General features: G+C 44.7%; 1 protein-coding gene across 2 annotated transcripts in view; it reads left to right on the top strand.

Annotated features, from left to right (window-relative positions):
- The first annotated feature begins 2,223 nt into the window (after positions 1-2,223).
- Positions 2,224-16,938, top strand: part of Slc13a4 (solute carrier family 13 member 4) — a 38,967-nt gene continuing 24,252 nt past the window's right edge. For both annotated transcript variants that reach the window (XM_090333364.1, XM_090333365.1), the window contains exons 1-2: positions 2,224-3,012; positions 7,744-7,872. In XM_090333364.1, coding sequence (XP_090189490.1) covers positions 2,914-3,012; positions 7,744-7,872 — 228 coding nt within the window. In that variant the 5' untranslated portion in view covers positions 2,224-2,913. The remainder of the gene's footprint in view (positions 3,013-7,743; positions 7,873-16,938) is intronic.

The following is a 16,938-nucleotide window of genomic DNA, read 5'->3' as shown; positions in this document are numbered from 1 at the left end:
AGGTTAATGACAAATATCTTACCTGATGAAACTTTCATTGCTCTGCCATCTCACCTTGAATCTAAATGTTATTTCATGAGGTCAACTGGTCTAAATCTAAGTACCCACTAAATTACTTTGTACAACATCATTCACTTTCCTTGCCATTTTCATATATTACTATTTAAAAAATAATATGCAATCATCTAATTTGCCATCTTTACTACTTTTAAGCATCCAGGATGGAAATGTTGACTATATGCATTATTTTTTGGATTTTTTCCTTAGTTTTGTTTGCTTTCCACTGATGGAGATCAGACCTAGGATCTCCTGCTTATTTGGCTCTTCCCCTGAGCCTATGGTCCTTGTTCATTTATGTACAACAGACCTCTAGAAGTATTTTTCTTGAAAAAATAAAATTCTAGACCTCTTGAACAACTTCCCTCTGCCCCTTGCTCCCAGCCGGTGGTGTCCATCATTCTATTTTCTGTTAAGAGTTTGTTTTTCCAAGACCACAGGTCCAAAAAGGTGATGGCCCACATGGATGGCTGAACTCCAACATAGGGAAGGAAGGAAGGAAGGAAGGAAGGAAGGAAGGAAGGAAGGAAGGAAGGAAGGAAGGAAGGAAGGAAGGAAGGGCAGGAGGGAGGGAGGGAGGAAAGGAGGGAGGGAGGGAGGGAGGGAGAGAAGGAGAGAAGCTTTTTTTTCATTGTTTAACTGTTTTAGGGACTTCTACCTTGTGTTTCACGAGCATTGCATTCTGGGGAGTGTGTTCTTCATTTGGTCCGGTGGATGGGTCTGAAGGAGAATTGCTGGTCCTGCCCAGTCACTAACCTCATCTTTTTTTAATCTTGGTACAATTAAAATTACTAAATTTACTGGAATTTTCATTATCCTAGATTACTTCACCAAGAAATGTAAAGTAGCTCCTGGGTTTGGCAGGGAATGTTAGACTCCCACAGCTCCTTTATTATTTATCAAGTCTCCTGATTAGTTACCACCAAAACATCACTCCTGGTCTTGCTCATGCTGAGTTTCAAAATCCTTACAGAAGCCAGAAGGTAGTAAATATAATCTGTCAAGTGAGTCTTCAACATGAATGACAAAGAGATGAATCATCATAGCCCATCCTGCAATGACAAGGGAACACCAAAGATCTACCCACAATGGCACTTACATTAGAAGTGAAGAAGAATTCTTGGGATAACTTCTCGTCACCTGGTCACTTTATCTGTAGCCAACACCTATTTCTGCAGATCTGAGGAATTACCATTTCTCAAATCGTAGTCATCAGCTTTGATTCTGGCCAGCATCTCCCAAATGAAGGGGATGCTGCATGGACCAGCACCTTTGGGGTCTATTTTTCTAGTCTTTCTTGTCCCAGCTCCTCACTCCTTCTAAAGATCTGGACGCATGAGAATTCCAGAGTCTAACTACTATGGAGACTGTGTCCCTGAACTTGACCATTTCTCCCCCATCTTCCCACCTCTCTACTTCAGAGCAGCCAAACAAGGCCTTCTGCTTCCTTTTGAGTAAAGATCCACAGAGAATACATGTATCCTGGTCTTTCCTAATAGACCATGGAGGCTAACTCATAGACTTCTCTGGAGATGCAAAGACTCTTCTCATTCTTCCAGAACGTTCCAAGGTCTCTCTTCCTGCTAGTACTACTTCCTCAGACCCCCTCTTCCTGATCAGACCCTTCTACTCCCAGGTGTTGAAGAAACAATGTTTGCCAGCAGAGAAATCAGAAAGGCTTTCTATTATACCTTCTGGGATACATTTCTCCAGAATTAATATTGTATTTTCTCCCTGCCACCACAAGCATTATCTTCCTAAGAACCAGGTCAGCAAGTGACCCTCCCGGGGAAGCAAAGAAAAAAAAAAAAAAAAACAAAGTGTCTTGTGCTTGGAAACAACAAAACAGTGCTTGGGGAAATGGGATCATGTTTAGGATGATGCTTGCACTCTGGCCCCAAGGATGTTTGAGAAATGGAAAAATAAGCTTTGCAAGCTGCCTAGGTCCTGCAGAATCAGCAGGCCCCCGCTGTGACCAATCAGGAACTGCCTTTGGGAGTGATAGTGACTCATTCTTTTCAACTTGCTGATTTGCTTTGAGGGAGAGGCGGAGCTACTGCCTCGGTCCCTGCTTCCCATTGGTGGATGGAAGTTAAAGGTGGGCCTCCCAACAAAATTTTTGTCCTGTGACAGAAAGGAATGTCTTGGGCTTTTGTTTCCCCCCACTGCTTTGGAGGCGCAGGCTCAAGGCAAATGATAAGAAACTCATTTGAAGGAAAGAATTTTGAAACAAATGAAGGTATTTAGGCCTGGGAGAAAGCAGCAGTGCCCTCTGAGGGCTGCCTGTGCTTCTTGAACAGAGCAGGTCCTTGTGCTAAATCCAGGGTTCACCAGGTTTGTGTCACCAGGTTGAGCCAGGTAAGAGATGAGACAGATGCTGCCCACCAGAGGCCAGCAGAGTCAGGGACCATGATGGAGAGCACAATAGGTGCCTGGTGTTTTTAGTTTTCAAAACTTTTCAATGGTTCTTCAAGGCCATTCCATAGCAGCAGCAGCAAGAGTGGACTTTTAATTGCTTCGGAGGCCTTTTGCTGACACCCGGAATGAAGTTTACTCTCTTGCTAACCACGCAGAGCGGGAACTCACCATGTTCCCATTGATAATCCTTTCCCAGTTCTTTTTCGATGGCCATAAAACGGTGCTCATCAATCCAACCTAAGGCAAGGAGTCAGCCCTCTGTGGAAACAGGGTGCAACAGCTCTGCCTCTCGGCCCCCAAGACCAAAGAAGACTTAGCTTGGGAGCCCAAAAAAAAAAAAAGGGTGTTAAGAAGTCTCCCTGGACATAGCAGTGCACAGTGCACAGCAAAGGCTGTCGAAGCATTACGTCAGGGGTAAGGAGAGGAGACGAGGCCACCATGGGCTTGTTACAGGCTGTCCTCCAAGCTCGGAACCTGCTGCTGGTTGTCGGTGTCCCCCTGCTGCTGCTGCCTCTGCCCATCCTCCACCCCAGCAGTGTGAGTAGCCATCTGTCCCCTCCAGCCAGGACTCCCATGGGGGTGATGCTGGGAGAGGGGACATGAGGGAATGGGGTGCTTATGCAGTACCCCAAAAGAGATCATTGTGGGTTGGAAAGAATGGATATGTTTTCCTGATAGGAAGCCAAAACCCTAAGACCCTATTTCTCGCCCTTTCGTCTCACAGCTCTGTGAGCCTCTGGCAGGTGGGGGCCCCCTCAGAGGGTGGAGTAGGGAGAGTGTGTGGCGATAGTGTTTCACAAAGCTCAGGAGGCAGGTGGATGGATAGATAAGGACATACTAGTAAGCTCTTATGTGTCAGGAGTCAACCTGAATCTGTAACCATCTCTATCTGTGAGACACAGGAAGACCCTCTCATCCTGACACTGGACAAGGATCTGGGGTGGTTAGTCTTATGGAGTCTGTGCAGGGTCTGTGGTTAGGACATAGTGGGCTCTGGTGACAAGAACTTGAAATCCATCGCCTTTAACAATTCCTATGAACCTTCTGGAAAGAAAGTTTCTATTGGCATATTGTCCCAATCCATGTCTATGGCCCTGAGATTAGGTGTCTCCTCTGTATTTTCTTCTCTGTATCCTTGAAGGACAGACCTGAAATAACATGACACAAAGAAATGAGAATCCCCACACTCTAGACTGTGATCCGCTTTGTAACCATGATTCTGTAAACAGAGAACCAAAACTCTGCCTAGCATTAAGCTTGCTTCTCCAACCCCTACTTATGTCTACCTCCCTTTCCTTTCCCTGGCTTCCTGTGCTGACTTGACTCCTTCCCCACTTCCCACTGTCTTCAGGACATTAGGAACTATAAGCTAAGGCAGAACGACGATTGGGCGTGGGGAAGAATATCTCCCGTTGAGCTCCTTGAGTAACTTGGTGACTGAGTAAGCTGGTAACCAAGATTAAAAATTAAGGAGAGGATTAGGATCATCTTCTTAAAACCAGACTGACTGCAATCATCAGTGAGAAAATAAATACCGCAGATGGCCAGCGAGGGGCTGAATTAACTCTGAGCTGGAATGAGCTGGCAGTGGTGGCTGCCTGCGTGTTTCCTGGGCTGTTCATCAAATCTACCCACTTCCGCATGACCTAATGGTCTTGATGTGGTTTTGTTTAGTGTCCATGGCACTTGTTTGTTTACTCGATGTCAGGTTGATTTAAAGGGTGTTAAGAAGACACACCTCCCCTCTTCTACAGCCACGTTAGGGAGGTCCTGTCTCACTGTGAATCCCCTCTCCTTCTGAGGAACATCAACCAGTGCCCACAGGGAGCCACTTCTAGACACCTCCTCCTGAAGGTCACACTTGCGCATCTTGCGCATCTTTCATCCCTTCCATCCAACTTTCTGTGCCCCATTCTTGAGATTCCTGGATGAGCTTGTTGCCTTGGACTACAGTTGAGGGGTGGCTGAGTACCTGAGCAGGAGCTGCTGCTGGCCTGCAGTTTTGGTATGTCATGCCACAACTACCTTTGAAGAGATGGCAGAATGACCCCTCCACCTCCCATTTTTGTTGTTCAGCTCACTAAATCTAGAGGTCCAGACTGTGTAGCATATTACAGAAGGAAGAGGTTAGTGCTGGAGTGAGTTATCACTGCATAGAACATTAGTCTAGCATACATGACAAGAGCCCAGCACTGACCAAAAGGGAGATTCAAGAGGATGGTCCATCTCCAAATCCTTCTTCAGTCTCCCCAATGAAGTAAAAGTTTCACCCCAACCTCCCAAGCTAAATTTTACAGAGGGCCTCACAGTCATTTATGACAGTAAATGAACAGGCTTGCAGCAACCGTTGAATAAGATACCTCTGGGGTGGTTGTGAGAAAGGAATGGATTCAAGCCTAAGTTAGTAGCAAGGTAGGAAAATCCTATCTAGAGAAATGATACCACTGCTGGACACACTATTTTTTAATATTGATTCTGGTGGTTGTTTGGATATGTTTTATTTTTAGAGGGACAAAATCTCAAACCCCATGGAGGCCTGAACTCAGGATCCTCCTGCTGCAGCCTTTCAAGTGCTAAAATTTACCTCTGGGTTCTTGTTTTCCTATTTCAAACAAAAGTAACAAAGAATTGACAAGGCTAGCACTCCTTGAATATCCACCTGTTGACCAGTAGTATTAATAAAATTAAAAAAAAAGAACTTAGGGGTTCCAGAATATTCTCTCCTATAAGAGGAGAGAGAATCACTTCAGCCAGCACTAACTGAGCTTCCTGCTAGACATTAGCCAGACGAAGAACACCAGGCCCCTGGCTGGGCTTTGCTGTGGATTACTGGCTACCTGAATTCACATCACCACTCAATTACCAGAAGGACCAAATGCAAACTGATGGAGATTCCATGAGTGAACTAAATGAGTAACAGATAAAACACACTCTAAAGGTGTCTTTCATCCATTCTTCTACTTAAAGTCCAATTTTTTTAATGATAGTAATATTCTTAATTCTAGAGAGTGGGGAAGGAGCCATTGGCTCATTGGCTCAGGGACTTTCCCCAGTAACCTATTCAAATTCTTATGATAATTACAGTTGAAAGGTATGTCCTGATTCAAATCAAAATGGCACATGAAGAGCCTCCCACCCTCCATTCCTGCACTTAATTGTGGATAAGAGCTTCCATGAGGAACAGGTATTTATTCCATCCCTTTATCTTCTCCTGGAAATAAGACTAGTTATTCTTGCCTGTGCTTCTTCTGAGCACAAGTAGGTGAGTTCCAGCAGTGAACTCCCTTAGGTGGTTTTAAGTCTACAACAGAGAGGGTATTTCTCTAAATTGCATTCTTTTTTCCCAAATGTTATCAATTCTAATCCTTTATTGGCACCTTCAGAAGTTTTCATCTTCTCTCTGATCTCATGTGCCAGTGGAAATCTTAGTGGGAGCTACAGTCACCAATCTGTGGGCCATAACCCCTGGCTAGCAGTCTGCTGGGAACAAGGCCCTGTCCAGTCAAGGAGGTTAATCATTTCTGCTGCCCCTTACTGACCATGGTGACCTTTTGTAGCTTTTATGCAAGTGTTTGGAGAGCTTATTTCCAACTCCAGGGGCTACAGATGGAACAGGATTTGTCAGGTTCCTTGATCAGCAGCCAGACTCAGGCTAGGTCAGACTCGTGACCTAGTGGTTTAGAACCATGTGAAAATTGAAGCTCCCCCTGCTGACTTGGATACAATGGCCCTCTAGGTCAGAGCTTCAAGATGCTACGATTATTAAGCTCTCGGACAGTGACCTCCCCCAAGAGTAAGCCCTGACCAGTGCTATTTATCAGCATCCTTCAGGACAAGGTTAAGGAGGGCTGGGTTGGTTTCTGTACTCTGGACACCCATGGATTGTGCAATGGCCAAGTTACTGAACTGGAAAAAAAAAAAACAAAATAGCTGGTAAATTCCAAGTCTCTCCTTCTAGAAGGATGGCACTTTATGCCCTGACCTCAACGTAGTTTCCTGGCATCAGGCAGGGGCCTCAAAGAGCACCATGTGGGGGTGTCACAACTGAAATATTACTCCTGGCAGCAAGTGGGTAGAGGCCCAAGATGCTGCTAAAACATCTCTGCACAGAACCACCCCACAGTAAAGAATGATTCAGGCCTGAGCGTCAGAACCAAAGCTGGGAAAACTTGAGTCAGGAATGTATATTTCTTCCTGCTCCAAATGAGAGATCTGGTCTCAGAATCACCACCTGCCCCAGCTCTCTCCCTATCAAGCCTCTATTCAGCTTCTTTCTAACACACATACAGAAAAAGACTCTGTCTAGTACAGCATGATAAAATAGTTCATAGTTCTTACCTACCAATTTATTCAAATGCACTACTAATCTAGGCACAGTGTCACACCCCTGAAATCCCAGTTATTTAGGAGGCTGAAATGAGAGGAGCACATGGGTTTGCGACCAGGCCAGACAACATGGTGAAACCCTATCCCTTCCCGCCAAAGGCAAAAAACAACAACAACACATTAAACCGAGTTGTTTCAGCAAATAGTTCAAAGGGGAGTGGAGGAGGGCCTGCAATTTGGTCTATCTATGCAAGCAATGAAGCCTTACGTTTTCAAGTAAAATGTTAGCTGGGATACAATATAGATCAAAAGCGGGGAGAGCACATCATTTCATGGCCTTGCTCATCCCTGGGATATGCTTAAGATACACCCCCACCTCCCCAGCTCAGTGAGAACACAGTATGGGAATGACCTTGCAGATCATCTCTCAAGTGGGAACATGGCAAACGCGCACATGTGCACACGCACACACACACCTGTACTGAACTCAGGATGGCTGACCTCAGCCTCATAGTGAACCAATCACACACCTGGACCCCATCTTCAGCTACCTTCAGAACCTCATCAGCCCCTGTTAAAGCTCTAACTCCACTTTGATCAACGACAACCTTGGGTCTGGATGTTTTACACAATTCTGCTCTCCACCTTCCACAGTTTCAGGAACCAGCAGAGCTGTATGTGGTCATACCTCGGGTCCAATCGTCACCTTGCTAGACACACAAACCACATGCCAGACACAGGTCACCCCCACACATGGAACCACCATCACTTCTTCAACAAAGGAAGGAGAGGCCCCCATGGGCTATCTACCACACTCACCTGCCAAATACAGCTTTGTATCCAAATATCCACATGGAAGTCAGATGTCTACAACGTCAGCCTGGGGTCCTGTTCCAAAGCTTTCTGGCATTGACTGTCATTGCCTCTCTCCTGTCCCTCCAGGAGGCCTCGTGTGCTTATGTGTTGATCGTGACAGCTGTGTATTGGGTGTCCGAGGCCGTACCTCTTGGAGCTGCTGCCCTAGTGCCTGCCTTCCTCTACCCATTCTTTGGAGTTCTTCGATCCAGTGAGGTTAGTCCACCGGTGAGCCCGCCCTCTGCTCTGGTCCTGCTGGGCTACAGAAAGTGATGGCAGACTCACAAAGCACTCTGGAGGAAGGGCTTCTCCTCCTTGCTGAAATAGCCCCTTAGCCCCTAGGCCTTGGCACTTTCTATTCTAGGCACTGATTTCCTGTCTCTCAGCCTATCCTTCTTGTCTCCTTCAGGAAGCCTTCCTTGACTGAACAGATCTTGTTGCTCCATAGTTGGAATTATGTGATTGACACTTTACAAGTAGGTAGTGGCTGTCCTTTTTCAGCCTCTTTATATATCTAGTTAGACCACTAAGCGCACAAAGGCAGAAAGCAGACCTCCCATTTGTGAGCTGTCTCCTTACACAGCTGAGCCTGGGAAGGTAGATGCTTGCTGGGTGCTGATTGTTCACACCTGTAATGCTAGCCGCCTAGGAAGCTGAGACCTGAGAACTGAGGTTCAAGACCAGCCTCGGAAGAAAAGTAAGACTCTTCTCTTCAAATAACCAGCAAAAGTCTGGAATAGCGATATGTCTTAAGTGGTAGAGTGCCAGTCTTGGGTGAAAAAGCCAAGGGAGAGGGAAGATTTGAGCCTTAGCATTTGCACGTAAACGTGTATGCATGCACACACACATACGTACTCAATGTTTAACAGGGAGACTTCTGTTACTCCAGATTATGCATGACTGTTTTCTACTTACCATTTATTTACTTCCTATGACATTCTCAAAAGCTCTGACAGAAATTGTTGATATCAAGGCCACTTTGTGGCCACACTTTATTTACTCCTAATATAAGTAAAGAAGAAGAAAATAGCCAGGTAAGGACCAAGATAAATGAGGGTTCTTCTTTATTTACACCTGGTTCCATATGGAAGATCTTATGGTCCCTGATCTCTGCCTAGAGTTTCTGATAATGAAGACTGAATAGCAGAAGTATGATATAAGGCAGAAGAGCACAGAAGGATAAAGAAAGGGAACTAATGTTTGCATCCTACAGTACTAAGAATTGGGCCTTATATCCAGTGCTCTATTTTTTTTAATACAGAACTTCTAAGATCTATAAGGCTGGTATTACTATTTCTAACCATGAGGAGAGAGATTCAGAGAGTTCGAAACTTACCTGAAGTCACAAAGTAGTAAATGAATGAACTAGGTTCAAATTCATACTTACTAGAGTTCTAAATCTATACTTTTGTTTGTTAAAATATAAGGAAAACAATCCACAAAGCACTATATGCTTTAACAAGCATGTAATTCTACCCACTCATGGGGCGGAGATCTGAGGAACATGGTTCCAGGGAGAACCATAATCCAGGGCAGAAATTCTAGTGAGACTCTTACCTACAATTAACCATTCCCAAAAAACCAGCAGTGGAATGTACCTATTGCCCAAGTGGTAGAGTACCAGCCTTCCAAATAAGGGACAACACCCAGGCCTTGAATTCAGGCCTCAGTGTGGGGGTGGGGGGAAAAACAGAGGGGGGAGAAACTATATGCCTTGTGATATAATCAGAGATATTACTAAGAACTATGGGTCTTTTTTTGTGGGTCATGGGGCTTGAACTCTGGGCCTGGGTGCAGTCACTGAGCTCTTCAGCTCAAGGCTACTGCCCTACCCCTGGAGCCACAGCCCACTTCCCATTTTCTACTGATTAATTGGAGACAAGAGTCTCATGTTCTTTACTGCCCTGGTTGGTTTTGAACCACAATCCTCAGATCTCAGCCTCCTAAGTAGCTAGGATTACAGGCGTGAGCCATGGCACCTGGCAGGACTTTGGGTCTTTTAATTTCTGTAATATGAGAAAAGAAGAATGAATCAGAGCCTGGATAACAGACTATTTTGGAAAGTCCAAAGATAGAATTATGTGATCTCTTAACCATCATGCTACAGTGAACATTTTTCTTTCTTTCTCTCTTTCTTTTCATTTTAGAAATTCTTACGTGACTTTTTTTTTTTTGCCTCTCCTGGGGCTTGAACTCAGGACCTGAGCATTGTCCTTCGGCTTTCTCAAGGCTAGCGCTCTACCAGTTGGGCCACAGTACCACTTCTGAATTTTTCTATGTATGTGGTACCAAGGAATCGAACCAGGGTCTTCATGCATGCTAGGCAAGCACTTTACCACTAGGCCAAACTCCCGGCTCTCTTTTTTTTTTTTTTTCTTTCTATGAGTATTCCTGTTTTTAGACCCTCAAAAAGGAAAGGCTCCCTGTATAGTGCCAGCCTGGCGTTTATCCCTGGAGACAAGCATAACAACAACCTCCTAAGGTGCCATACAAAAGCCAATCTGTGACTAGAACAACCAGGCAATCCCTTCAACATTCCCTATTCTTTTAAGGAAATAGAATAGGTATAGTGGGGTTTTATACCAACCAAAAAGAAAGATCATATGACTTCCATATGACTTTTCTTAAGAGAAGTATACACACTCATTCTGCAGGTTTCTTCTCTTAAATCCTAACAATCAGTCCCTCATAGGGACAATGTGAAAGTAGAGGATAGTGAAGGAAAACAGTGGAGCTTAGAAAGACCTGAATCCTAAGTAACATTCTAAAGTGTGAGAACTAATGGTTTAGAGACTTAATCTTTGTACATATCCACGGGCAGTCTAAAAGCCAACAGTGTGCTTTTAGCTTTAAAGTAGCTGAAATCTCTATTTCTCCATGGGCTGTCCACAGCGAGACTCTCACAGGTGGCCCTGTCAGTCCCTCTCCCTGTAGAGATGTTGCCAAGCAACAGCTATCCAAGTGTGGTCCCTTTAAATAACCAGGAAGGCCAAACAGGGACCATCCTGGGAGGCCGAAGCTTATTGGTGGTCATTTGACTCTTACTGGTAAATCTTAGCACAAAGAGGTTGCAATTCCAAATTAACCTGGCTTTGGGGTGGGTTGGTGAGAGAGAGTGTGTCCTGGGGAATTAGAAGTGGCTATTACTGTGAGAAGGCATGTTTTCTCATTTGAGGAAAAAAAAGTCCTAATCTATCTATCTGCTGAAGTGGCTTTGGCCAGCAGTGATAGTGTTGAGCTACTGGGCGTAGCTTGATCCAAATGTCATCTGCTGAGCTGACCTTCCTAGCTCAGATGAGAAAAAGCCATCAATAGGGTGAAATAGCTGGGTTGTAGCCCTTTGTGAACCAGTTAATTTCACAGAGAAAATTATCTATCACCAGTTGCTGTATCCCTACTGTAATCCACGCTGTGGCTCCTTAAGTGCCTCCTAAATCATCTGTGTGCACCAAACCCAGCTTGTACTGGACCATCCCCTAACTATGATGTGGGACATTCATCCACCGCTCTGATTTCTTCAACCTTTAATCCTTCCATGAACCTTTTCCAAGGGCTCAACTGGGGCTTGAACTCGGGGCCTGGACACTGTCCTTGAGCTCGTTTTTGCTCAACAATATCACTCTCCCACTTGGAGCCACTGCACCACTCCTGGCCTTGGAAAGCTTGGTTGGAAGGAAGAGTATCATGGGGACTTTCCTGCCTGAGCTGGCTTTAGAACTGTAATCCTCACATCTCAACCTCCCGAGTAGCTGGGATTACAAGCAGAAATAGAGGCAGCTCCTGCTAGAATCACAAATAGTCTCCACCACCCATGGGTGCTTGTGTTTGATGTCAGGAGTCTTCCCTGTCAGCTCCTGATCTTTCGAACCTTCCAGATGTCTGCTCATAGCCTAGATCCTGGCATTCCCTATTTGTATACACCTGAGGGACATTCCATGTTCAGTCCTGAGCTCTGCCCTTTAGGCTCCTACATCCCATAGGGGCTGAGCCTCCTTTTGCATGCAGGCCATTTAGGGACGTGCCCTGAACCTCAGGCCAGCCCCTGCCAGTGCACAGCAGCATGCCCGTCACCCACAGCCATCCAGGCACAATTCCAGAGCCGCATAGCTCATCCTTGTATAGCAACCATAGCTCCTGCAGGACCTCGATCGAGAAGACTTACCTTAGTGCTAAGGGGTGGGGGGAACCAACCCAATCTGAGTTCTAAGGGATTTCACTGCAAAACTGTTCAAGTAAACTAAATGAGCCTCAAATTGAGTCCATTACTAGAGCCCACCAGTAGCCTCAGAAGAGGGAGGAAGCCATGATATTGTGGCTCTTTGAAGCATCATGCTCACAATTATGACAGGAGAGTAGACACTGTTACTTCTGTGTATCCTCTGGCTCAAAATGGGAGGGGAAGGGGGAGATTCCTGCCACCACCATGGGCAGGTAGAGAGGTTTAAGATTCAGGTTTGTGCAGGGCAGAACTCAGCTTGAACCCAGCATTGGTAGCTGCAGGTTCTGCGGTGGCTTCTACTATGTGCCCATGACAGTATAGACGTTTCTATGAAAATATCCCTCATACAGGCAAGATCTGACTGATTCTTCTCCGCACATTCTTTGTGAGAAAAACAGTGAAAGGAAATTGAGGTCCAAATTTCCACTATCCAATTTAGGGGAATATGTTCTAAGATGCACCCCATGACTGCCTGAAACCACTGGTGGTACTCAACCACATGCATGCTGGCTTTTCCTGTGGACCATGTCCTGCAGCCTTGCCACATGGGCCAGAGAGACGTGGCCACCCGTGTTTCCACTCTGGTGCTTCCTTTGCATGGGTAGTCCTGCCCCTTGGGACTTAATCATCAGTACTATGATTCAATAGCAGTGGATCTGATTCCGATGATAGCTAAAGAATGACTAACAAATGGATAGCATGTGCCCCGTGGATACACTGGACAAGAGCAGGACTCAGTATCCCCTAAGGCATGATGAAGAGTGGAATGGCATGGGTTTTTTTTCATGCTATCGAGAATTAGCATACTGTTTAAAATTGATGATTATTAAAATTAAATTTGTTTACTCCTGAAATTTTCCATTTAACATTTTCCAAACACAACTGGCCTCAGGGAATTAAAACCACAGAGAGCAAGACTACAGATAAAAGAAAACTAGCACATCCAAATATCAAGGAAAAACAATTCTGTGTGCAGAGAAAAGAATATTTTTATTATTTATTTATTTATACATTTGCCAGTCCTGGGCTTGAGCACAGGGCCTGACCACTGTCCTTGAACTTAATCTTAAGGTTAGAGCTCTACCACTTAAGCCTCAGTACCACTTCTGGCCTTTTCTATGTATGTAGTACTGCGGAATCGAACCCTGGTCTTGGTACATGCTAGGCAAGCACTCTACCACTAGGCCAAACTCCAGGCCCCAAGTAATATTTTTTAAGCAAAGGATTAGTTAGTTAATATACCACACTCACCAAATTCTGGCTTTGTAGCCTCTAAACCAATAAGCCAAGTCAGAAAGGAGCTTTGAAGCAATCGCTCTTCACTTCAAAAAGTTTGAAGGAATCTTCATTTCCTATGTCTCCTCCTTCTCTTATTCTCCTCATTTGCTCACACATTTCTACCTGTCCACCTCTGCCTGCAGCTCTGAGCCTTTTTCACTTTGATGGAACATTTGTTGAGTGCTTCCTGTATGCCAGGCACTTTGTAAGAGCTCACCTGAGATATCTTAGCCAAAGTTCACATCCTGATGGACTCAATGAGCTCCAGATCCCTGACATTGCCTCTTGAACTACTGGCATGTTGGGTTATAGCAACCCTGTGTTACAGCGCACAATTCACCTGTGGGAGAAAAACTAGGATCTGATGATCAGAGCTCAACCTCTTCACTGCACTCCTTTGCCACATGCTTCTAGCAGCCCCTCTCAGCTCATCCTTTCTCAAATACTATCTGAAAACACCCGTCTTCTTCAAGTTCAGTGAAGTGGCATCCTGGAAAAAAAAAAAAAAAAAAAAACAGAGAAGAAGAGCAGGAAAAAAAAGTCCCAACTTCACATCCCTAAACCCAGGCCCTTAAGCACCCGTTGATATCCTAATTTTTCTTCACAAATCACTCTAATGTGATCTGTGATCTGATTTCCCAAGTCAAAGACTATTCCTCACAGATTATTAGAAAGCAAGAAAAGTGCCATTCATGGCATGTTCCCTGACAACAAGAAGTGGCAGAGCCTAAGCATAAGACTGAAAAGCTAGAAAGCTAGCTTGGGTGCAGGAACTGGATGAGAGCTGCTGGACTGAGGGGTGATCCTGCAGAGCTGGCACACCTCGTACAGGCAGCTGACAGAATGCTGGGGCTCTACTAATAAAGGCAGGAGGGAGATAACACATTTCAAAAACTGATGAAGGGAATTCCAGTGCTCCCTGGGGTGGGTCCTGAATAAGCAAGATTTTATTGTGAAAGAAAAATCAATGGGCTAGAAAACGAACCAAACAATACCACTGGGCAGGGATTTTCATTTAGAAAAGTGAAAAAGGCAAGCCATGGGGGCTTTGCTTTGTGCACAAGCCCACCCTGTCTACGATGGCCTCTGACTAGGTCAGCCTTATGGCAGAGCATTTTGTAAACAGGAAGAATCACTAGGAATTCTGGCTGTCCAAACAGCTAGCTGCATTAGCTGGGATTGCAGGTGTCATTTAATCTTTATAACAACTTTACATGGTAGAGACTCTCATAAGCACTTTCAAGATGAGAGAAAAAAAAAATGAAGGCGAGAAAAGTTGAATAACCTGCCTAGAGTCAGACGGCTGCAGTGTAGGGCCACGGAGACAAGGATGGCCAAGGATGAGAGTGTGTGTGAGTGTGTGTGTGTGTGTGTGTGTGTGCGTGTGTGCGTGTGTGCGCATGCTGGAGGTAGAGGAGAGGTAGAAAGGACATGCAATTACTACTCAAAGTAGTTCCTTGGCCTGGGGCTTTCCTTAAAAGCTATTCCCAAGCTCCTGCACTCATATCCCACATCCGGATACTTCTGGTGGACACTGTATATATCCTTTTACTACAGAGAGTAAATCAGCCAAATGGGTTTCCATGACCATCAGCACCTCAAGCCACACAGAAGAGGCTGAGAGGCTGTTTGGGGCAGACACAATGATAGTAGTAAGAATCACAAGGCAGCCTGGCCACTGGCGGCTCCTGCTTGTAATCCCAGCTACTCAGGAGGTTGAGATGTGAGGATTACAGTTCTAAAGCCAGCTCAGGCAGGAAAGTCCCCATGATACTCTTCCCTCCAACCAAGCTCTCCAAGGCCAGGAGTGGTGCAGTGGCTCCAAGTGGGAGAGTGTTATTGTTGAGCAAAAACGAGCTCAAGGACAGTGTCCAGGCCCCGAGTTGAAGCCCCAGTTGAGCCTTTGGAAGAGGTTCATGGAAGAAAGTAGGATTTTAAAAGTTGAAGCTTTTTTCTTTTTTAATTAAAATTGAGTTTTTACATCATATTTCAAATGTTATGTTCTACAAACAAATATTCAAGAAAAAATCTCTATATGCAATCACGGACATACAAATTTAAAAACATACTTAAAATTAAACTGAGTCTTTGTATGGCATAGGTACTTATCAGTCTATTTAATATATCAATATATGTCTATAGAATATATATCCTATCATCTATGTCTATATAGATATATTTTTATCTCCAAATTCATGTCAATGACTCTTGTATTGTTTAGATCTAATGCCCTCATATCAAGGACACCATGCACCTTTTGTTCCTTTGGTCTTAGCTTATCTCACTCTAAAAGTTGAAGCTTTCTGATAGTTAATTGGAGATAAAAGTCTCGCAGATTTTCCTGCTTAGGCTGGTTTTGAACTGCCCTCCTCATTTCAGCTAGGATTACAAGCATAAGTCAGTGGCATCCAGAATCAACTCAGTAACTGTCAGCTCTGATGCCTGATTCTTCCAGCATTAAGTACTACCTGTATTCCTATACAATATAGAGTTTCTGAGCTGTTCGTTTTAGGCTTCATCAGTTGACTTCCTTTTATAGCAGATGCAGATTTGCTCTCGTCCCCCAATTTCCTTCTCTACATCCCTCTAAGGTATCTACCTCAAAATGTGTTAAATCAGGGGCCAGGAGTTTGGCCTACTGGTAGAGTGCTTGCCTAGCATGATGAAGACCTGGGTTCAATTCCTTGGTACCACATACATAGAAAAAGCCGGAAGTGGTGCTGTGCCTTCAGAAAGTGCAAAGGACAGTGCTCAAGCCCTTAGGTCAAGCCCCAGGACTGGCAATAAATAAATAAATAAAAAGTGTTAATTCAATAATCAGTAACAAATATATAGTATGCTCACACAAATATTGTTTTCTTCAAATGCACATTTTACTGCATTTAACTTTTCATTCTTGTTTTTTATTTTTCCTTGCAGTTAGAAATGTCCTTGTTTTCTCACTTTAACAGGAGATTTTTAATCAGAAGTTTAACTTTTCTGTATGTTTTCCTCTCAATGTCTGCCACAGTTCAGCCAGTCAGGAACAGTTCTCATGGCTGTGACAAACTTTTGCTGAGCCACTACCCTTCTACTTTATTCTGCTAATGGTTATGACATAGAAGATACATAGTCCTTGGCCATTAGCAGATTAAAATGTAGGGAAAAGACAAACGATGCACATTAAGAAATAAGCAGCAGGGCCAGGTGCAAGTGCCTCATACCTGTAACCCTAGCTACTCAGGAGGCTGAGATCTGAGGACCACAGTTCAAAGCCAACCTGGCTTTGAAAAAAAGTTCATGAAACTCATCTCCAATTAATCACTAGAAAATGGGAAGTCGGGCTGTGTGCCTCCTTGAGCTGAAGAGCTCAAGGACAGCGCCCAGACCCAGAGTTTAAGTCCCATGACTTAAAAAAAATAAAGTAAAATAAGGGGATGTAGCTCAGTGGCAAAGCGCTTTCCTAGCAAGTGCAACTTCCTGGGTTCAATCCCAAAAAAAAGCAGCAGGGTCCAGGAGCATGGCCTAGTGGTAGAATGCTTCCCTATCATGCACAAAGCCCTGGGTTCGAGTCCTGGATACCACATACACAGATAAATCTGGAAGTGGTGCTGTGGCTCAAGTGGCTAACCTTGAGAAAGCCCAAGGACAGTCAGTGCCCAGGCCCTGAGTTCAAGCCCCAAGACTGACAGAAAGAGCGAGAGCGAGAGCAAGAGAGAGAGAGCGCAATTCAAGCAATGTCCATGCCCCCAAGCACTTGGTTGGTATATGGAATTAATTAGCATCCACAGAGAATGTTCTAGAAT

The sequence above is a fragment of the Megascapheus bottae genome, chromosome 5 (genome assembly GCF_031878675.1).
Source record: "Megascapheus bottae isolate mThoBot1 chromosome 5, mThoBot2.hap1, whole genome shotgun sequence".
NCBI classification, from domain to species: Eukaryota; Metazoa; Chordata; class Mammalia; order Rodentia; family Geomyidae; genus Megascapheus; species Megascapheus bottae.
The sequence above is the reverse complement of the archived record's forward strand: the minus strand, read 5'-3'. Positions and strand labels throughout refer to the sequence as shown.